The 22,880-nt window shown below is 44.1% G+C and overlaps 2 protein-coding genes across 7 annotated transcripts in view; both read right to left on the reverse strand.

The window, feature by feature from the left end:
- The window catches only part of dlg5a (discs, large homolog 5a (Drosophila)), a 30,694-nt gene extending 20,111 nt beyond the window's left edge, over window positions 1–10,583 (reverse strand). For all 3 annotated transcript variants that reach the window (XM_037465241.2, XM_037465242.2, XM_037465240.2), the window contains exons 1-3: window positions 9,799–10,583; window positions 1,254–1,322; window positions 174–348 (exon numbers count right to left, since the gene is read on the reverse strand). In XM_037465241.2, the coding sequence (XP_037321138.2) occupies window positions 174–348; window positions 1,254–1,322; window positions 9,799–10,099 (545 nt within the window). In that variant the 5' untranslated portion in view covers window positions 10,100–10,583. The remainder of the gene's footprint in view (window positions 1–173; window positions 349–1,253; window positions 1,323–9,798) is intronic.
- A 2,889-nt stretch (window positions 10,584–13,472) lies between these two features.
- Window positions 13,473–22,095, reverse strand: anxa11a (annexin A11a). 4 transcript variants are annotated; one of them, XM_037466079.2, is made up of 15 exons: window positions 21,960–22,095; window positions 20,310–20,642; window positions 19,832–19,899; window positions 18,887–19,075; window positions 18,664–18,751; window positions 18,190–18,284; window positions 17,932–18,045; window positions 17,617–17,707; window positions 16,605–16,684; window positions 16,453–16,509; window positions 16,222–16,315; window positions 15,989–16,084; window positions 14,805–14,863; window positions 14,590–14,712; window positions 13,473–14,240 (listed from the first exon to the last, which is right to left on the reverse strand). In XM_037466079.2, exons 2-15 carry the CDS (start codon window positions 20,638–20,640, stop codon window positions 14,181–14,183), a joined length of 1,545 nt encoding a protein of 514 aa, XP_037321976.2. In that variant the 5' UTR covers window positions 20,641–20,642; window positions 21,960–22,095; the 3' UTR covers window positions 13,473–14,180. The 4 variants fall into 4 exon arrangements, with proteins under 4 accessions (XP_037321976.2, XP_037321974.2, XP_062422725.1 ...); XM_037466077.2 differs by having other exon boundaries at window positions 18,887–19,222; XM_062566741.1 differs by lacking the exon at window positions 21,960–22,095 and adding an exon at window positions 21,261–21,736 and having other exon boundaries at window positions 18,887–19,222.
- Window positions 22,096–22,880: the final 785 nt, after the last annotated feature.

The raw sequence follows: 22,880 nt of genomic DNA on the forward strand, positions 1-22,880 counted from the left end.
ACCCGCTTTAAAAAGGCAGTATTTGGTTTGGTGGACTCAGTGAAGAAGACTCATTCTATGCGCCATTTTGCCTAATCCCTCTAAATAATACACACTGGGAAAAAAAGTGTTGCCAGAAGGGGATAAAATTAACAGTAACAACAACAACGTGGCAGGCGGGCCAGGATTTGCACCTGCAGTCGTCGAAGGTGGTCCCGGGCGATGCCAACGCGAGCCGCTTACGAAGCTCATCTCGCTCCCTGGTCACCTGGCGGAGCTGGAACAAGATGGTGTCCAGGTGGTCGCCGGCTGGCCGGTTGTCGATGATGGCAGGGGGCGGGGAGGATGCTTCCCCGTTAACGGGCGAACCTGCGACAGCGAGCGTGTTATCAGACGCCAGGACGTTCGATAAAAAAACACCCCGGTAAAGTTTCCAAGCCACGTCAGCGTGGGGACAAGGGGAATGACGCACATTAGCTCCGATGCTATTTGAGACACCAGATGGGGGCTTTTTAGTTATTGAAGAGTACTCCGGCAACAAACTGCTGCATTAGTAAGAAAGAGAGTTTTGTTTTGCTCAACGCTAGCTGTTATATGATCAGTTCTGGGCTTTCCGAATATTTGTCGTATAGTTTGAGAAAAGGGAGTTTTGATTTACAGGGCCACACCATCTGTAAACGCCGACATGAAAATAAGTAAGAAAGATGCCATTTGGATTTGCAGTATTTACTGGGTGGTTCAAATAAAGGTATCCATGAATTCTTTGATTCAAATTCACCACTCTGAATGCCAAGGCATGCTCGTCTTTGAAAAGGAATAAAAACTCCATTCACAGCAGTTACTTTCTGTTCAAATCTACCGCTCAGGAGAGAGACATTGGAATCACAGGGATTTTATCTTTCACTGTGGGTCCTTTACGCTGTCAAATAGACTGACAAAACATTTTTTTTTAATTGTTTTCAGGGTTGTTTTCTTCATTGAAAAGAACAGCCACGGCAGGAAATATGAGGATTATGTCGATCTTTGGCTCAACACTTGGCACTTTTGCAGGTTTATGTAACACAGCTGAGTCATTTGGACGTTTGTCAAAACTAGAGAAAGGCAAGCATGGTGTCCTTAAAGACAGGACGACATGGGGAGTGTTTTGGCCCAATGTGGTATTTAATATGGGAAAGTAAACTTCTGTATCTAATTATTGGCATACACGGCATATCACAAAAACTTTTTTTTTCGCAAAGTTTGACACAGACAGAGACCTTTGTTGACATACATACCGACGCTACTGAGGGAGCTGCTGCTTTCTGAGTCCGAAGGCATGGTGGAGAGGACGCTGTACGTGGAACCTGCCGAGAGACAAAAGGCCAGAAGATACATTTATCTACAAACCACCGACCTGCTTGCCTTGATTGCCTGTACAATGTGGAAAAGAGTGAAATGTACACGGTCAGCTTCTTATTCCCTACACGTGTGATAGATCCGGTGCGGTGTTATTATCCTTTTTACTTGGGATAATAACTTCCACACTAAGGAGTGCTAGATATTAGCACTGCGGACCGTCATCATCATTAAACTTCCTTTCCATCAGCATGTGCACGCTGCCATGCTTTGCTTTGATGTATAGTCCCTGTATGTTTCTGCAACACAGGCACAATGTCACGGCTGAAATGGGATTTACTCTTTATGTCAAGCACATAGAGAGGGAGGGTAGAGGGGAGGGGGGGGGAGACTGAGAGAAAATGGTTCTGTATCTGAATAGCTGTACACGCTGTTAAGCTGGGGGATATTTCACACAGGCTACCACCATAGGAGAGGCTATGCGAGTCCCCATTACACTGCAGAGTTCCTGCTCCAAAAGGAACGTTGACTACAGACAGGATTTTTTTTTAAAACACACATATTGGACTCTCGCTTTCTGCAACGAGAAACAGTAAAAAAAATTCAAATCTATCCAGATTTTTAATGAGGAGCAGTGGGTTTTCCCCTTATTTGATATTCCCACACATCTTAACTTGGTGAGTTATTGTGGCTGCTGAAATAAGACACCGATGACTACAATGCTGAGGGAATACGGTCCTGTTGAAACCGGAACACTTAAAATACATGAAAACAAAACAGAAAAGACTACTGGTTTGAGTACTTCGTAACTAACCCTAACCTGATTTTTTTTTTAAATCATACTGTTTGAGGATTAATTTCTTAATATTGACCTTTCAGTTTAAAAATATCCTGTTGGTCTGGTCCAAAAAACCAAATGGTCATTGTTGGACATGCACATTGGAAAAAGGTTTTGAATATTGGCTTCATGACACAATTACCTCATCAAAAACAGGTGACGATTCATTTTAGCAGACCAAATCTGAACTGACCAATTCTAAATGTACATAAAATGCTAATCTAAAGAGATCAGTGCACAGCGGACACAGGGACAACGTCTCGTTGTGTACACGGTTTGGGAGAGCAGGGGAACGGAGGCCGGCTTTGGCAGCGGCAGGCAATAGATGACGCCAACTGCTCCTGATCTCCATCTCCGTCCTTGCCTCCCCACTGGGTTTGGCTACATTTCTGGCTCCGGCCCTCAATGTGTGACAAGGCCAAGCCTAATTAACTATGAGCTCTGTGCGACTGAGCCACTCCATCTTAGGCCCGGCAGACCGAGGAGAGGAGAGGGGGGGCAAAAGGGGAAAGGCATGGAGAAGAGCAGGACCGATGAAAGACTAACTAAGTTGAGAAAAAAAAAAAAAAAGGACGGAGGCCGTTTGTGAAACAATGAAGAAGATAGTAGAAAAAAAACAGAAAGAGGAGCTGGGCAAAGAGGCTTTTAATTTGAACTATTTTACCGTGCGATGGGCTTGGAGCAAACAGCTTGGATTTCATATTGTTCCATCGTGATGATGAGAACCACTGCTGCTCAGCATTAGTCCCCCACAATCAACAGCTATGTGAAAGGATTCACGCGCATTTCCACAGAGGAAAAAAATTGACTCTTTGAAAAACGGTATCTGACGACGCCTCAGAGTTAAAAGAAGTGAGCTACTGAGAGGTGTTAGGACTTCTCAGCTGCAGGATTAAGGCTTTTTTTTTCCCCCCCCAAGGAAAGCTCTGTGCCAGAGAAAGTTATATCATGTAGCTTCTTTAACGTTTTGGGGAGGATTTAGAAACCAAAACACTCACACAAATTAAAACCCCGGTAATCTCTACCATGGAGGACACTCTGCAATCAAGGGACAGCTATAATTCCCACAAACGGGTCAATTCTCGGACAATCTGATTGGACTGGAAGGTTAAATACGTGCACCGAAAATTCCAACATCTAGATCAGTGTCATGGGCTGCGTGCCTTAACCCTTCAAGTGCAACCAACAAATGCGGTATGGATTTGCATGTCAGATACTGGCCAGCTTTCAGGCAGTCGATGGGTCAGCGGCATTAAACTTCGTCCCCAGGCTTTTAGTCATCGATAGCAATTACTACCCGCCACGATCGGCGAGGCAGATCATTTGTAAACAGGTTCACTGTATCCATAAAACAGGCCTCCATTAGGGTGGCATAGAGCTGATGACGGTGTGGTGGTGGGGGGGGGGGGGGGGGGACAGTCAGAGGACGGATCACACCTGAGAAATAACACCCAACTCTCAGGTTAAATTCTAAAACATGTATACGTCATGAACAACTTCATCTTTCAATATTTTATTTGATTCAATTGTAATGAACAGGAGTGAGCTTCCAGAAAAATGAAAAATGTTCCAATGGAGGACCTGAGGCAACAGTAACAAAGGCCCGTCGCTGTGATCTAAATAGGTCAGGGGAGTACTCGCCCTACCTAAGGGGCTCCAGCCCCCTCCTATTCTCTTCTCCGCTCTCCTCTCCCTCCCCATCATGCGATGTGCTCGGCAACCAACAGTTGCTTCAGACGACCAGATTATGTTCTCCAGCACATAAAGCAAGATGACACGCGTTGCCATGGTGAAACTGGACGAGAGGAATAGTAAATTCTGCGGCGTGGCGAATAAGAATAAATGAGTTGTGCAGGCTGTTGGAGAGAGAACCTTATCAAAAGACAGATGCAAAGTCTGCCGGGTGAGACTAAATTATTTATCAGTTCCAGAAAATTCTCTTATCGGACAAGGGGAGCGTCTCCCAAAACATAAAACTTGTATCATTATCATCTGCTGCTTCAAACTGCTTTTATCGGTACACGACGATAAGCCTTAAGTCTAGGGATTTAGAAGCAGCCAGGCGTCTGTTCAGCGCCAGAGAACATTAAAAACCCCAATTTCCAGGACAACTTGGTAGAAGAACAGGGTTGGCGTTCCGAAAATACTCTGTGTGCTATTCTTTATTAGCCAATGTCAGCGCTTTGCACCGTCAGTGAGAAGCAGTGATTTAAAACGAAAAAAACCCTCACAAAAACAAGAGGCGAGCACAGCCCAAATAGACTTTGCGGTCCTTCTCCATCCGTGTCATCAGCTTCCATTAAATTACAGAAGCGCAAATAATAGCAACACTAATAACACGGTTGAAAGCCGCCCGTTCATTTTGCAGGGCACTTAAGTGAGGCGGAGGACATCTCAGACCTCTAAATCCTGCCCTGCGGCACTGCTCACAGAATAGAGGATGCAGTTTGAGTTAGTGCCGCACACATCCCACTCATTCTCTCTCTCAATACCCCAAACTCTGTATGTTCACGGATATAAACTGGAGAGAGGACTTTGGAAAATTGGCAGGAATTTGGAAAGCGATGTAGAGCGTTATGAAACCTTCAAACAAAAGCCCACAGCTGGAATAGAACCTGGGACGCTGTGACCACAGTGTTTAACACACAGTCGTATATCCATTCAACAGAAGCATTAGAAACAGGATGTACTTGAATATTTTTAAATTTAAACTGCCTCCCGGTCAGGTAGTTTAATACAACATGAATTACACTCTATAAACTCGCGTCTCTTTGTAAGATTATCTTTGGAAGAGTAACTCCGGCAATGAAATTAACTCGATGACGCTTCAAATCTGCAAAGAAACACCACTTTAATTCCCTTGTCAAGTTCCCGCCCTGCAATAAGGGACGTCCCTGGAGCCACGTAGTGGGGTCTGCAGGCCATGAGACCATGGGCCAAGACCCCCGGGCGATGCGCCAGTGAAGGATTTCTCATCGGATCTGAAAAAGGAGTCTACCACGCATAGACAGGATGACTCCATGAGGCGCGATCACTCCGGCGCACGGACCTCGCCTGACTCACAGCGGTCAAACACCTTTTTTTTTTTTTTTTTTTTTTTTTATGTTATTTTGTTTGTTTACTCACAAGTCCAAGTCTGCAATGGGGAATGCCTCAAAATAAAAAAAACTGTTGTAATGTAGAAAATGCAAGATGCAGACTTGTAGTCATTTGGGGATGCGCAAACAAATCTGGTACATGCAATGCATGAACAACATGGTGATGTGTAGAAGATGGCCTTAAAGAAAAGAAGAAGAAAAAAAAGTAGCCTTCGACTCAGCAGACCTGTCAGAACTGCTGAGCTGCACCAAAATCCCCAAAAGCCCCTTGAGTGCAATCCAGACGGGCCTATTATCAGCACGCCATAATGGGTTGCCTCTCTGCGAAGGGTCCTACCTCAGCATAAATGAGACATGATTCGGTTTTGAACAGCCTGCCTGTGCCGAGGTCCGGGGTCAAAAGCAAAAAAAAAAAGGGAAAGATGTCGGCGTGATGTCCTCCAAACGCTCTGCTACCAACTGTAGCTAGAACTCATGAGAGCCAAAACGCTGTGTGGAATAAACCCACTGTTGGAATTTGGGCAATCTTTGTGACATTCCTTTCATGTTTAATCACAGAGAAGCTCATCTTGCCTCAGACAGCATTTTCATAGAGTGTTGAGATTATTCAGCGATTAAACTGCACTATGATTATCATTAAGTATTGTAAAAGATCATATTGCGACAAATACATTTCTCAGATGCTTCAAATCAACCTTGCAGCCATCCAAGAGGAAAAGTGGAAGTGCCAAAAGGCAACCATCATCAGCATCTAATCATTTGTCGGGGATTACTGGTCAAATGACAAGGCGGCCGGCGGCGTATCGTGGTAAGAAATTTGAAGGACAAATAACTGCAGGTGTAGAGATAAAGAATTAAACAGATGGCGAGCCGAGGCAGGGCACCATAAAGGGAGGAAAGAAGGGATACAAAGAAGAACAAAGCAGAGAGGGAAAAAAAAAAAAAAAGATCTGTTAGAGGTTGGAGGGGGGGGGGGGGGGGGGGTCGGTAAGACCTAGAAAAGAAAAAAAAGCTGTTTATTTCCATGACTTCATCACACTGGTAAACATTTGGAGGCTGGCATTTCCTCTGCCTAGTGGGGTAATTAGAAAATGGAGGAACTGCTCAAGAAATGCTCAAGAGAATTACGTCAGAACAATAACAACAAATGACCCCGAGAAAGTACCGAGGTCAACTCCTCATTAGCTCGCATCTCAGGCCTCGATTAGATGGAATTAACACCGCAACCGCATTAGACTAAACTCACACCAAATGAGTATTGTATAAAATGTGTCATCTACTCAAGAGCACAGAAAATACAAACGGTTTAACGGCGGGATTCGAGAGAGGATTCGAGTCAGACACACACACACACACACACACACACACACACACACACACACACACACACACACACACACACACACACACACACACACACACACACACACACACACACACACACACACACACACACACACACACACACACACACACACACACACACACACACACACACACACACACAGGGGGGTGATGAGGTGAGTGACCGCATGCGTCACCGGGTGACCGACACAGAAAGAAAGAAAGAAAGAAAGAGAGAGAGAGAGAGAGCCAGGTCCATCCCATGGGGGGACCTTTAAAGGTAGCGGTCGCCACGAGAACGACAGCGTCATAACTCAATCCCGTTCGTCCACTGTGCTTTTATGGAGTGGGACAGAAACTGGTTGACAGAGAGGAGAGCAGTACACCCCCCCAACCACAAAAACAACAACAACAACAACACACACTGGCCTATGTCCTAGGCTGCTGTACACAGAACAAGCTGCTGACTGGGCACTTTGGGGGGGCTCAACTTCTCAACAAAAGACCTGTTGTCCCCTCCCTCTTTCTATCACCCTCCTCGCCCTCCCCCCCCCCCCCCCTTTCTCTGGCATGTCCCCCCCCTCAATCTGTTTTAAGTGTGTGGAGAAACGAGACCACTCAGTGGGGGGATAGAAACATAATGTGTCGTAGAAAAGAGCGAGAAAGTAAAAAAAAAAAAAAAAAGAAGAGGAATGGAAGCCGGTGAGTCAGAGGAAAGGGGACAAAAAGCACAGGGAGGACAGGCCGAGGCGGACAACGGGGGAAGTAAAGCCAAACTGACAGCAGAAGAAGAAGACTGTGGACGCTGCATCGTGTCAGGGAGAATCGCGTCGCCCTCCACTCGCAGGGACTTTAAATCACTGTAACAGCCCCGTGAAAAGAGTGTGGGGGAGGGGATATGCAGGGGGCGTGTATACAGGTACACGTCTACTACTACTACTACTACTACTACTACTGTGCTCCCTCAGGTAGAATACTGTGTCCACGTACAGCATGAAATCAGCCGCTTGGATATAAAAAAAAAAACACATTAAATGTGAAATGTAATCTATAACATCTTTACAGTCATAGCAAATATTCTACGGCAGTGATTGAACACAACTTAGAATTAAACTAAACAACAACAAAAAATGAAGAAGAATAAAAGCAGTTGGCCGTATTTGCAGAAGACCGGCTGAATAATGAATGATTTGTTTGGATGTTCTCTCCAGCAAATGTGTTGGACCTGGCCAGCGAAACACTAATAATTTACAGAACCTGAGCTTTTGACAATTGACCATCTGTATGCTTTTTTTTTTTTTTTCCTTGGGGGCGACGGGGGGTTGCTGGGAGTTCGGCAGATTTCATAACGTGTGCGTGTTCGGAGGCTCAGCTGGCGCATCTGAGAACAAGAGCAGGCAGGCAAGCGTTAGACAGGGTTGAGAGCAAGTTGCCATCAGCAAGACATCGTATCTCACAACTCATCGACAACCCCCCCCCCCCCCCCACCCCACCCCCCCACCCCCCAGTAATCCCATCAGGCCCGAACGACTGCACTAAAAGATAATGAAAAGCACAACACTTCGGTCCAAAACGTGAGGAGAGGCCGATGGAGTAGTGCGGAGGACCGTGGAGACGCGATGACGCGTGTCACACAGGAGGGGGGGGGAGAGAGAGAGAGAGAGAGAGTTTACGCCAGAGAGAGGGGGCCGGGGGCCTAATCCTCTGTTGAATAACCACGGGGGCTTACTCGCCAGACTCACTGCCTGCTAGTGCACGGGCAGGTCAACTCAAAAAAGGCCCGGTGCATACGGCCTACAACAAAAAGGCGTGTGAAGAAAAGGCCCGAGCACACATTGGAGGAGTCGAGCTGCTGCGGGTAAACAGCCGTCCTCGCGTTTCACGGCGAGCGTTAAGTTGCAGCAGCGCAGTCAGTAGTACAAGGAAGTAATAAAGCTTTGGAGATCCAGTCGGCACCACCTCATACGGTCCGCTTGATGGTAGCCGACGGAAACATGCCACAACCAGGCCGCTGTCAACTATGGATCTCATTGTGCATGACCCGCGAGACGGCCCACAAGTAGTTTTGTTGCGACGTCACAAAACCTCCTTTCCATCTCTTCCCCAGTTTTATATCTCAAGGGTCATCCTGCATTCAAGGCCCTCGGGGGGCACGACAGCGGTTGTGTGTACAAGCCACTGGCTTTTCAGTCGTTCAAACGAAGCAAAAGAGGCATAACTAGCCAAGGCTTTTACACTTGGTTCGCTTTTCCCTTAGTCTCTGTGAGACGACAACAACCAAACCCGGCTGAAAAGGATGAGTTTGCTGCGAGGGCAATGCAACGACTACGGCGAATAACGAGGGAAGAAGCTGCTTAAATTTGAAGACACAAATGCACGTTTGCTCTCCAAAACAGGACGGCGGACTAATCCAAACCACGCTTTAGGTGTGCAGGACTCACGTAGCCCGCTTGTGCATGCATGCACACACAAACACACAACCATGGTGTGGATACAGGTGCATACGAGCAGCATGTCAGTGGTACGACCGTTGTCATGGAAACAGGTTACTTAATGTACCATAACCATACAGTGCCACTGGGAACAAATCAGGGGGTTAGTGTTGTTGAGCAATGAATTAATCCTGGCTTCCCCCCCTAACCCTCTCTTAATGAACAGTCTCACACACACACCACATGTACCTGCCTTTACTCATCCGTGTGTGTGTGTGTGTGTGTGTATGTGTGTTGCAGTGACTCGGCTTCTTTTTAGGGCAGCATGGCTCACGGTGATGACAGAATAACATTTTGCAGAAAACACTCACGAGCCGACCAGTTAGACCTGCAAACCATTGCGAATATTTCGTTAAAAAGGGGGGGGGGTACAGTACAGCGCATCACGTTTGGTGCATTCAACACCCCATTTCATACGGATTTCGGGGGTTTAATGAACCTTGCTGATGCACAGCCACACACACACACACACACACACACACAGAATGAGGGGGGGGGGGGGGGGGGAGTGTTCTTGCGCTGGGACCACCCAGATTGTAAGCTTCTCGCGGCAATCGCTACGCCGGGGGGGTGGGGGGGGCTTTTTTAACGTTTTTTAGCTTCTAGACAAAACCCCCCGTGTACAGAGCAGCAGCGTGTGCGTGTGTGTTTGTGCGTGCATGCATGCATGCGTGCATGCGTGCGTGCTAGAGCCCCCCCCCCCCCGTCTTACCGGTGGAGTGGTCCACGGGTCCGCCGCCGTTGCCGAACAGGGCAGCGCACAGGTCGGGGTGTGCCTTCTCCAGGGCCACACACAGGTCGAGGAAATGGTCGCTCTCCTTGCTCATCAGCATCTTCAAAAGGTGGTCGACTTTCTCGGCGCTGGACGAGCAGTTCTGGTCCAGTTCGAACCGGTCGAGTTGGCTCAAGGTGCCGGAGACGATCAGCAGCTCGATCACCCGGTCCGCGTCGGTTATGGACTCCAGTAAGTTCTGGTGGCACTGGTCTAGCAACTCTTTGTGCTTGGGCTCCATGGCTATCCGCTGTTTAGTTCCGTAGCTTCCCCAGCTAACGCGCACTGGCCAAGTAGGGGTTTTTTTTGGGAGGAGGGGGGGGGGGGGGAAGAGAAGATGTCCTCGCCGAACAAAAAAGTACCGAGCGACTCAACTCCGGAGCCACCACGGCTTCAGGTTGCACGGGAGATCAATTTTTATAGCGTATTGAAAAAAGGCACAAGAAGCCATATTTGTTGCCCGAGGCTGTTGACTGCACTAAACGGGAGATACGTTTTCCCATTTCACTCGCGTCAGGCGGCTCGGGTCGTCGTTCGCTTCCTCTCGCGTCGCGCTTCGGCCGAACACGTTTTCCTCCCCCGCGCGTGTCATTTAAAGCGGCCCCCGGACGACTCGACCGCCGGTGGAAAACTCACGTAACTCCGCCGATGATTTCCCCCGGTTACACTGTATCCTCCGCCATGTCTGAGCAAACTCAGCAGCTGCTGCCCGCTGTCAATCAACGCGCAGTTCTATGACCGTATAAGGAGAAACGGGGCGGGGCCTCGGGCAGAAAACACACCTATTTCATCAATGGGCGTACACATCAGCCGTAGTACGTCGAGATCCCACACGAGACTGGAGGAGCTTACCAAGAGATTTTTCAGAAATATGGTGGTAAAGGTGGGAGAATTATATCTTCATTCAGTATATTGTTTATTTAGAAAATGCTAAAATGTGTTTCGGTTGTCTGCAGTGGCGGAATGTCATTTCCACCAGAATTTCCAGATTTCGATTATACACAAAAATGATGGAAATCATCCGAATATATGGCCAATAACATGTCGTTTTACACTTTTTATATTTACATGCTAAATGCAGTTTTTACTTTTACTCTGAATGGCTTATTTATGTAATTCACGTATTCTTGCACCATGGTTATTGATTGTTATCATTGTGTTAATTCTAGTGCGGTGCAACTAACTATATCACGGCAGATACTATAAACATTAAAGATAGTTGATGAACCAAGAAACATACCTTTTTGTCATTACCCTTTTATTTAATACAGGGAAAATGTTAAGGAAATAATAAAGATACAAGGATTATATTCAGTCCTTGCACAATATTTGATGTAGCTGTATTGTTGCTGCATTGCAACCAATTGCAGTGTACTATATCTGTCTCTTGAATTAAATAGAGCATGGAGCCATGCAATATGCAAGGGAGACAAATGAAATGTGTGTTTGAGAGATATAGTATGATGAAGACGGATGCACTCAGCTTCCATTCTACGGGTGAATAAAGATTGTTGGCACAGAGCCGGGCGTCTGCAGGCATACCTCTCAAACCGTGACCTTATTCATGCATGCACTGAATCTCATTGTGACATCTACAACTCTCTCTCCCCCCTCTCTCTCTCTCTCTCTCTCCTCCTCCTCTACCATGCTGGCTCCCTAGCCTGTGGAACCATGTGCTGTCCCTTCGGATGAAAAATTAATTACAATTCATTCATATCAAAAGGAAGCAGGTCCCAACTCCTGACAGATTGGACGTTTATGTCTGTGTCCTATTTCTGGGGATCTGAATGGAGAAGACAGCCTGGCGCTTTTTTATCTTGGGGGTAGGAATTAGTGTATTATTTAGACAACAAGGGTGATGTTTCTACAGCTGTCTGATAGTTGACTGAAATGTTATTAAACACAATCTGTTCGTCAAACAGCCCCGGATCAGGCTGGATAATAGCTTCATGTTTTATTTAAAAAGTCTGTCAGCATCACTTATGCTGGTGAAATTGACTAAAACTGAAAATAAGAACAGATTTTTCTTCATGCTTGTCTGAATAGAGATCTGGCTAACAGGGAGCTGTCTGTGCAAAGGGTGGCAAAACATTTTCCACTCACAACTTAATTTTTATATTTTTACACCCCCCCTGAAAACTGAACACTCCCCTCTGACAATAATAAATAATGATATATAAAATATGATAAAGAGTACAAGTAAGGACTTACATAAATCAAAACAACAAACACAACTACATTTGCCTGAATAAATGAAGGAGAATTAAACAGCAATTATGTTGTCAGCTAATGTTATATTTCTTGCAGCGTAAACAGGTCCAGGATTGGTTGCCATACTTTTTGCATGTGCTATTAAACAGATTGGGATGCCTTGCTAAAATCAACAACCAAGCAACAGATATTCAGATCTCTGTTAGAAGTGCAAAAAAACTGCCAGACTTGGCTCTGGGTCTACGGCTTTGTCGCGCACGTAGGAGTGTGTTCAACGGACCGATTTGGGTATCAGCTGCATCATTGCCAGCTTATCCCTGGACATATTTGTGAAATATTAAAAATACAAACAACCTGCTTCTATTTTTAAGAAACCTTTTATCTAAAGCCATTCTTTTCCCACAATACCTTAGACCTTAGGGCCCGGTGAGAGGATTCCCAAATGATTATATCAGCTATAATAGAAAATAAATTAAGCAAATCATGGTTTTTAATTAACAGAGAAATACAAAGCCTTGAGCTGCGTGCCTGCAACAGACAGAGGTTTCTCATCACAATAGACACACTGAAACACTTTGAAATTACCTTATAAAACCCATATAATTATGCCTAAATTCTCCTCTCAAAACCGGTGTAATTGCAGCTAATCTTTGTTAAAATGTTAGTTATTGTAATCTTAACATTGATCTAAAAGCCTCAAGCCCTCTCTGGTCAATTTGAGCTGGATGTGATTAAACATGATTCTTCCAGCATGGCTGCTACCCCAAAGAAATCCCTCTGGCAGCACCGCACACACGGTGGACTCTTTTAATGTGACCAAGGCAGCTTCAAGGAGGCCATCATTCCTCGCCCCCCCCCCCCCCCCCCCCCCTCGCAGTTATCGACCGTAGTGCAGCTAACGGGCACATACGAGTGCAGCCAGCGGAGCGCAGAGACCCGTCTCTACAGTCAAGTGTGTTCGGCAGCATGTTAAGAAAAGGCAACAGGGCGTGATGATCCACGTGCAGCCGCACACAAGGAGAGAGAAAGGATGTCTGTGGGTTGATGTGGAAAATTGATGTGTGTTTAAGGGTCACCCGATTTCCCTCCCATTCAGCGTTTGCGAGTGAAGATACTCATAACGTTGTTAGTGTGAATTCAGACTGAATTGTAACCATTGTCATGAATCTCCTTTTATAATGATCTGTCTTCACAGCTCAGCCTTGGTGTTGAAATGTGTCGCTGATGGGTTGGATTGAGACTTCAATGCCCTCTACTGGCAACCGGAGTCTAACCAAATGTGGACAGCTTTAGAGGAGACACAAGAAGGTCATGGATGATATGATAATTGGTAAATGTGTCATTTCATAAATCTAGGTAGTAGTTTGGCTTATTAACGAATAAAGGGATACAGTAGACATTCCTTTGAATTTTAGAAAGGTATTTCCTTTATGGTATTTTTCAAATCATTTCAATGTATGTATTACATGTGATGAATCTCAAATACTTTAAGGACAAGTTATTAAAGAAATCGGTTTTCTGAAAGTCAAAAAGAAAGAAGCACCAACAATTTGTTAAATGTGATGCTTGAGTGTAACATGCTAAAACAGGAACTAAGAGTCAAACATGAATAAATGCACCTGATGCAAATACAGCACAAGCTGACGAACCAATACAAACGTAAACAAAATATAGAATATCATTGGTGCTTAGCTGCTATGTATTCTCATAATATGAATTTCTCATAATCTATTCAGCATTGCTGAACATTATAAATCACCTGATATCATTTGATTTCTGACGCATCTAATGTTGGCTGAATTTATAACATCAAAAATATATAATGACTCAAATCTCGTTCATATTTATTTTATGTCCATGAAGGTCAAAACCAAAATATCCAGCAAAGATATCAATAGTGATAAAAAATATACAACTTTTGTTTGCATACTGTATATAGAAAATAAACAAAACATAGCTTTATATACTATTTTTTTTTAAACTAGGTAAACATTGTATTGAGATTACTGGCATGGCATGCAGGCTTGCAGTTTGTGTATAGTGCATAAGGATTTGGCAGAGAGGAGATATTTATAGAATAATTCTCTAATGCAGTAGTCACTGTTTATTTCTCAGTCGCTGCCCCCACAGAACTTCAGGAGAAGTTTCTTGTAGTCTCCTGATGTGTCTCCCTGTCAACGAAACAAATGCGTCAGCAAATTAGTTAAAGCTTTGTTGCCAAAAATCTTTCAGAATTACTGCAAAGTAGAATAAGAAATTAGATGGATTTGCTTTTATGTATTGATGCATAACATAGTAAGTACAGCAAGATCAGTTCAAATTTGTATTTTATCAAATTAAATTAAAGCAAGTACTGCAAGGAGTATAATCTTAAAAAATATATAAAGAATGGAAGAAAAACATTAAGAAATAAATTATAAACATATAATATAACAGAATTAAAAGTGTTTACTTGTTGCTTTTAAATACTTCAACATGCAAGGGTAGTTTTTTACATACACAATAAATGATGATACTTACAGAGATGTGTGTGTACAGCGACTTGCCGTAGTTTTTGACATACTCCTGGCGAATATCCAGCATGTCGACTTCGGAGCGGGTGACCATGATACGGATCAGGGTTGTGTCTTTGGTCCCAGCTCCCTGAATACACGCACACACGATGAAGGTGACATTAGCGGAATATTATGATACTCTGTAGGTCTGGACTGGACTGGAGCGACTGGATTACTCACCTTCATGGCTTTGTAAAGTCTCTCAGCAAAATAGGCAGGTGTGTTTTTAATACACTTGACTGGAAAAAAAACAAAAAAAAAACTTAATACCAACATCCCAAGGTGTCCTCCTACAGTCTACTTCCTTTACATAACAAACAAGATCACTTAATTACTAAGAAGACACCATTCTAATATTCATCACTGCAAAGTAAGGAAGAGAAAAAATAAGCTATGCATACACCAACAGAATAGGTTGGCAATAAGCAGAATTTAGAGCTGCATTGATCATGTTTTCCCATTTCATGAAATCCCAATATGGACTCTGAAGACGCTGTGTCTCGTAAGGCCGTACCTATAGAGGATTATATGCCTCTCTACTGTTTTTAAGCGTGTGAGCCCAGCACATTTACCACTTGAGTCAACCAAGTGTACACAACAACAAGAGAGATGAGCCCCATAGTGTGATAATGTCCCTCAGTGTCTGCTAAATGTTTGTTATGACCACTTTGCGATAGGTGGTCAGGGCTGCGCTTGTCAGATCTTGTCTGGGATGTTTGACTAGTTGATAATGATTAATGCAGCCTTTTTCCACTTTTGTTCTTAAAAATGAAATGTAAACAAAACAAAAAACAAAAACAAAAGAGTGCAATGAAACCGCTCACAAACAGTGGCAAAATGAGCACTGTACTGCACAACCTCACAATGAAAACGTATAGAATAGGTGAGAAAAACCATTGAAAGGATTCAAATAAACCACATCTAAAAACGGATTACTGTACCATAACCCTGAAAAATGTTGGGGGAAAAGAGGGAAAATTTTGATTACGCAACAGCATCCCTTCCTCCAGTTCTTTTTCAAAAATGCATTAAAGATGGCTGTAATAAAATGTCTAACATGTAGCATGAGTAATTTTGATAGATTGAATGTAATGTTAAACATGTGCCGAGTGGAACACATACAGCGGGTGAAATAGGTATTGAACACATCACCATTTTTCTCAGTAAATATATTTCCAGGGAGCTATTGACATGACATTTTCAGCAGATGTTGGTGACAACCGAAGTAATACATACAAAAAAACCAAAACAAAGAAGTTCAGAAATAAAGTTATGTGTAATAATGTGAAATGACACATAATCTACTTATTTCACCCACTGTACACTGGTCGTGTGTGTGTGTGTGTGTGTGTGTGGATTCTTACCCACTGCCAACATGCCACTCTCAAGGTCTCCAGACATCTCCCTGTTGATGCTCTTCTCGATATCCCTGCCACACATCTGCTGGTACTGCACAAACACTAAATGCAGACAAACACACATACACCATCAGTAACACGGATAACAACGCACTACAGTTACATTTTCGGGCCCAATTCAATTTGGAATGCTGAACCTCGCTAGTTTCTGCTTGTGAGTATGTCTCCGTATAAAATACCTGCTCTGAGATGAGGTTTGCTTCGTGCACACAGAATAGCATTAAACTTGGACTCATCGGTTCCAAGCTTGTTTTCTCCAGCAGCATACAGGGCCTATATGGAGAACGGCAATGTGCACGGGTTGGCATGCATTTTCAATCAATAGGTCTAGCGATTGAAAATGTGTGAACAACCGACTTGCAGATGGATCATCAAACATTAACCTTCATCGAGAATGAGGCAGACATTACCTGAGCATCCTGTTGAGCCAGAGAGACGTCAACGGTCTCTCGTTCATCCCGATTACCCTGCAAAATACAGGACAGCATATTCCTAATGAAATCTGACAGAAGTTGTTGAGAGCAAAGTATTCAGACAATTCATTGGCATCGTGTTTATCTACCTGTGCAAGGGAGATGAGCAGCCTGCGGAAGTGGCCTGAAGTATCCCCACTAATGGCGTCCTCCAGTGACTTCTTGTGTTCTGAAATAGCAAAAAAAAAGGTAATGGAACAAACAAGACAGACCACAAATAGATGATTTTTAATACAAAAGTTCCAAGGACTGTTTTGCATTGTACAGCATTGTGGAACTTGTTCCATTTCCTGAAAACAAGGCTGATATACCAGCAGCTATTCACGCCAATACAGTAACTCAGGTAAGGCAACAGCAACCCAATTTACTAGCAAGGGACAATGGGACACTATACATAACAAAAAAAAAGTGTTGTCAATACATTCAATTGCATTAAGTATTAATTAAAACGTGTGTCTTTCTGTAGTAAAAAGATTTCCATCTCTTATTTTGACTCAAATGGCTGGTACGAAATGAACACAATTACAAATTCTATGGTGATACAATGTGAGGGCACAGTGGGTGATTATTATGCTTTTGGAACATCTTATACAAATCTATCACGTGCAGCTGGGGAGTGGTACAGCACCAGCTGACTGTAACACAAGATGTTGTACACATAGCGCGTGCATGTGAACTCTGCACCCCTGGCACAGGCAAAATATCACTACATATGAACTCTGCACCCCTGACACAGGAGTAGATATCAATACATATGAACTCTGCACCCCTCTAGAACACAGAGGACGCCCCCGCCCCCATGTTCCTCCCTGTTGTTGTGTATGTGTGAAGGATGCGAATAAAAGGCTGATGAAAAGGGAAGTTCGACCGAAGTTGACACTGCATACGCTGTGTGGCTGGGCTTCCTCTTTGCAAAGTGAAATATATACGACTTGTCTGTGGTTTGTTCTCACCTCTCAGTAAGGTAGCAGAAATACCTATCATATGGTCATACCCAAAAACTAGATAGAATGAGTTTAACCACAAATACTATACTTAAAAATACCTTTAAGAAGCTGTGCGATGAAGGAGAAGTACATGGATCACCATGAGCCATCTCACCTTGTTTGTAAATACGGTTTATCTCCTTGATTTCAGCGTTGGAGCGAGAAGACAAGATCTCTATGAGACAGGCCTCGTCGGTTCCGGCGCCCTGTCGGGAAGAAAGAACAACAGTGAGCAGACAACCTCATCCTCTGGGCCAATAGCAATGTTTACAACTATTGCAATTCTGAACAACCCTTTATTGCAATGTAATGGATACGCATCCTTCCTCACCTAGCAAGATTTTTAATAACCAGTATTATAAACCCCTCGTTGTTGACAGAAACATGGTGGTGAGAAAGGGACTTGTGAGGTTTGTTCCTGAGCATTTACCTTTATGGCACTGTGGAGCTCAGAGGCATCAAACTCAGCCGGCGTCTTCAACGTGGCCATGACCAGCTTCCTAAAGTCTCCAGACAGTTCTGAGTGCAGGTCCTTAATCAGATCCTGAAGACGGAAACAGAACCTGAACTCAAAACCTTCATTAAAGACCTACTCCAAGAGGCTGCAACGAGCACTGCAGACGAACGATGCGGCACTGGGACGTGCTCTCTGCACGTCACCACTACGCACTGCGTTACGTTACCGTACCTTCCCGTAGGCCGTTTTGTAGGCTCGGAGCAAAGGCACGCGCTGCCTATTGGAGCGACTACCCAGTAGGTCGATGATGGCATGCTCGTCAGTTCCTGCACAGAAGAGCCAAATAACAGAGACACAAAGGATACATTTGTAAGTATAATTTGTCATATTCTCAAGTACCATTCATACCTGGAATCAAATATTTTCTAAATACAAGAGCCATGATTGAAACACAAAAAAGGCTCTCCACGTAGAAACAAAGGTCTCTGATAGTTAAGAACGGGCAGCCCAAAATATATATACACATATATATATATATATATATATATATATATATATATATACACACATACACACATACAGATATACACACACACACATATACATAGGTAAATATAACATTAAGACACTTTCCAAAACGGATAACAGCCAGTGAGTCATGTGCATCTGGAGGATATCATCAAAATCTCCAATCATGGCACTTACCAAAGCCCTTCATGGCCTTCCTAAGGACCTCCGCATCTTTGAGCTGGTCAGCTCCCGGAAAGTCGTTGATTGTTCCTCTGTATCCTCTCTGAGATTAAAATACAGCAAGTTTATTTGGACAAAATGTTGCATTGATTATAGACCGATGAAACTGTGACTTTGATGAAAGTGTGAGTTCCACAACTAAAGAGAGCCATTAATAAAGTTTTTCAGCGTCTCTCACATTGACCGGTGGAGCGATCGGCATGGTTCCTCCTCCTCCTCCTCCGTAGGCTGGCATGGATGGATTTGGTGAAGGGGCCTTTGGGTAACCGGGCGTAGGTGCTGCTCCTCCATAAGCAGGCATTGGTTGTCCAGGCTGACCAGGGTAACCCATCCCTGGGCCTTGGGGGGGTTGCATGTTCCCTCCTGGCTGTGGGTACAGGCCATATGACTGTTGGTTAGGGGAGGGAGCACCAAGTCCACTGGGCTGAGCGGCAGGTGGGTACCCCCCAGAGGCCTGATCCAACATGAATGGGGTTTGGGAAAAACCGGCAATGCCTGAAGAGATCTGGTTGGCCTGCAATTTGGAAAGATGAGTATCCCATAATATGTCATGTTTGAAGATTAGTACATGCAAAGCAGAGGCAGCTGGTCACACCTTATTAGGATTTCAGATATGTATTTAGATCTATGAGTTATATTTATGGAATTAATCAATGGTCAAAACATTTCAAATAAATGATATCCAGGATGAGAGAAATGTAAGATTAAGAAGATGATTAAGATTTAGATAATGAATATTCCAGTTATACGATGCAAAATCTTCCAAATAAAGGGTGGCCGTGCTGTATTATAGATTTGAAGTTGATACTAGAAATGTTGACAAACCAATATAGATAGACAGTGACTCAGAATAGTTAAATGGCTGAAGAAGAGTTGCATTAGAGGGATAAGTTTAAGAAGCACGAATAAGATTGAAGTATGTGACCTGTTTTTCTCATGCAGAGACCTAGGACAAGGAGCAGATGCAGACATTTTGTCTTACCGTAAAGGGAAAAGATCTGATATTCCACGAATGGCTGTGTGATTTATTCTAACTGGAATACTCAACGCAATTATCTGATGAGGTTGCATTTTTATGCATTAAAAATGATCTGATTGCAGTTTTTTTAAAGGCTAAACTTACCATGGCTGTATTGTATCCACCAAGCCCAATGGTGGGATATCCACCAGCAGGGCCACCTCCCCAGCTGCCTGCAGCAGACGACAAAGACAAGGCTGTCTAAGGCAGGAAGGCTAAGAATGCATTTTGCTACAACAAGCATGATTCAATTGAGAATGTCAGACTGAGAGAGGAATGACCCTTCTTAGGGGAACTGCCCTTTTCTCACTCTGATACTATGTGAAGGATGGACTGTGGGACTTCCTTCTCTTAGCAAAAGCAGATGTCTTTTTGTTTCTCAGGGGTGGGGGCACTTTGTCAACTTTGAGTCTTGGAATCCATAATGCCCACAAACAAGACATAACTGACTGATACTTTAACCAATTCACTTCAATTTAATTTTTCAACAAGTATTTCACTAAATTGGAGGATTTGAAGGTTTTGACCTTTTGGTGACGAATGAAAAAGTGTGACAGTTTAAAAGTGCGGCATGATGGCTTACCTTGTGGTGGTGCTGCTGGGTAGCCTCCTGCCTGAGGAGGAAAGCCTCCTGCCTGAGGAGGAAAGCCTCCAGCCTGAGGAGGAAAGCCTCCAGCCTGAGGAGGATAGCCCCCGGCCTGAGGGGGGTAGCCTCCGGCCTGTGGGGGGTAACCTCCGGCCTGGGGAGGGTAGCCGCCGGCCTGGGGAGGGTAGCCGCCGGCCTGGGGAGGGTAGCCGCCTGGCTGTTGGGGGTAGCCTCCAGCTTGGGGAGGGTAAGCTCCAGGCTGAGATGGGTAGCCAGCAGCTTGTGGAGGGTAGGCACCCGCCTGAGGAGGGTAACCAGGGTAGCTCATAGCTGTGGGCACAACATAGAAGGGTCAAACAAAGGGCAGACAAATTCAGAAAAAATTTAACAATCGACAACAATGTCACAAACAAGTGCAGCGAATTTGACCACAAAGGATATTTTCGCTGCGGTGTGACATCTTGCAAAAGCATGAGATAGCAAAGAGAGTTGCATCAGTCAGTTTGAGCTGCGTGTGGTGAGACAGTGAGAACTCTTTTTTTTTCTGGTGGAAGTTAAGATGAAAAGCCAGTGATTGCAGGGTAACTAACTTACAATGTTACACGGAAAGTCTGACTCCAGTGGACTTAACGACAGTCTCTTCTGCTTTGCATTTTACGGGCAGAGAAAAAACTATGTTGCTAGGGGTAAGCTCCAAAGATAGATTAGAGGCATGTCCCCTACGGACGTCTAAACGGAGAAGCACTAAAGCCACAGCTCTCCTCGCGCAGTCAAGACCCAGGAGGCCTTTGTCAAATACTTCGCCGGCAGTTAAAACACATTTGGTCAAAGAAAATATTTTTCTAAGCCATTTGCTTAAGTAGGTGAGGTGCCAGCGAAGGCATTTGTCGTTTCAGGGTGGCGGTTTTACAAACAAAAAAAAACATCTTGGGGGTAATTCATTACAACCTCATAAAAGGTGTAGTCACAGTGACGTTAGCTGGTCGTAACCCGTCCATGAAGGTTTCGTCTTCAGGTTGCTCCATGTCGTAGTGAGCATGGGCGTGTCTGTCCGCTCGGAAGAAAAAAAAAAAGAGATTCGGCTAAGTATTAACGGCTAACGTTAACTAGGAGATGTGTGAACGTTTTTAACTTAACGTTACTTAATTTCGGCTCGAGAGTAACTCCACAGTTGTGGCACTTTGAAGATATTTGCTACTGTCGAGCTTTAGAGACGTTGCACTAAACGTCCCGCCTCGGGCCTGTGACGTTTACAAATCTCCTAGTTGAACACAAGCTAACGTGAAGTAGTTTCTCTGATTCACGCTTCATTAACGTGTCATTTCAAAGCCGCGGAGATACCGACCGAGCGACGTTGATTAGCCTGCTAGCTTAGTTAGCTAGCAACTCGATTCCGGTTAAGTGGGGCAGAGCCGAACGTGTTGTAGCCTAAAGTGGGCGAGCTGGAGGCGCTGGTGACTGCAAACGTTAACGTAACTGACAGCGAACGTGAACCAACCTTCGAGGGCCCCCCCCCCCCCCCACTAAAAAAAACTACTCCATAAACAGTCGCCACTCAACCAAGTATAACTTATAACGAATGCTAATGTATGATCGGCGACGCTCTCTCGGTGTGTTTGAATAGTTTTTCGATGTTTAAGCACTTACTTTAGTCTGCTTGCAGTCTCTTCCTGGTGGAAGGATTTCTTTCCGCAGTCGCGGGTTTGACTGGACTTAAGGAGAATGGGAGGTACTCATACTTTCCATTAAAGGAACCCACCCATCTGCCCTTCTCCATGTGACAAGTACAAATATGTCCCTTACTCACCACTAGACATCTGTAGCTTTACATGAAGAAGAATGGCCCGATGGAAAAAGTGTCACACCGGCGTAACCAGTTCGAACACAAAGGTTTATTACTTATTCTCAACAATCGGATGCGATCTTAAAGTACTGGATTCATATATAATAATAAGTGTATTATATTCTACATTACAATACATTACATTACATTACAAACCACTGTCGTTGATATAGTTATAAAAGATACATATACAAATAATGTCTGTAAATCAAGTTGATATAAGTTGAAGTTGTATAACTTTTGCATTTCTCTTTACAATAAAGTACTTTAAATAATAAATTCTAGTTAAATAATAATAGCAGATGAAAAAGCACGGGAATCATAACACAGCAGGGTATGACATACATGTAATAAAAATACTAAGACTAAACACAATAGCAGTAATAATAATATATCTGTGTTTGAGTGTGTGCGTATTTACTAAAGTACAACTCTGTGAGTGTACTGTACGACTGATTATTGTTTATTTATACGGTTGCTGTGTGATGACAATCAACAACAAAGAAGGGATATATTTAGCTACATCACGTCAATGAACCTACCTTTACAAGAAGAAAGCAATACAAGATCAATCTTTCTTACATAATTGTTGTTGTTTGCGTGTGTGTGTGTGTGTGTGTGTGCGTGTGTGTGTGTGTGTGTGTGTGTGAAGGACATTTGCCACAAGAGGGAGCGCTTTTTAATGTTTTTTGGCTGCCACCTTCAGGTTGGTCTAAAGAGGCCAG

The sequence above is a fragment of the Pungitius pungitius genome, chromosome 13 (assembly GCF_949316345.1).
Source record: "Pungitius pungitius chromosome 13, fPunPun2.1, whole genome shotgun sequence".
NCBI classification, from domain to species: Eukaryota; Metazoa; Chordata; class Actinopteri; order Perciformes; family Gasterosteidae; genus Pungitius; species Pungitius pungitius.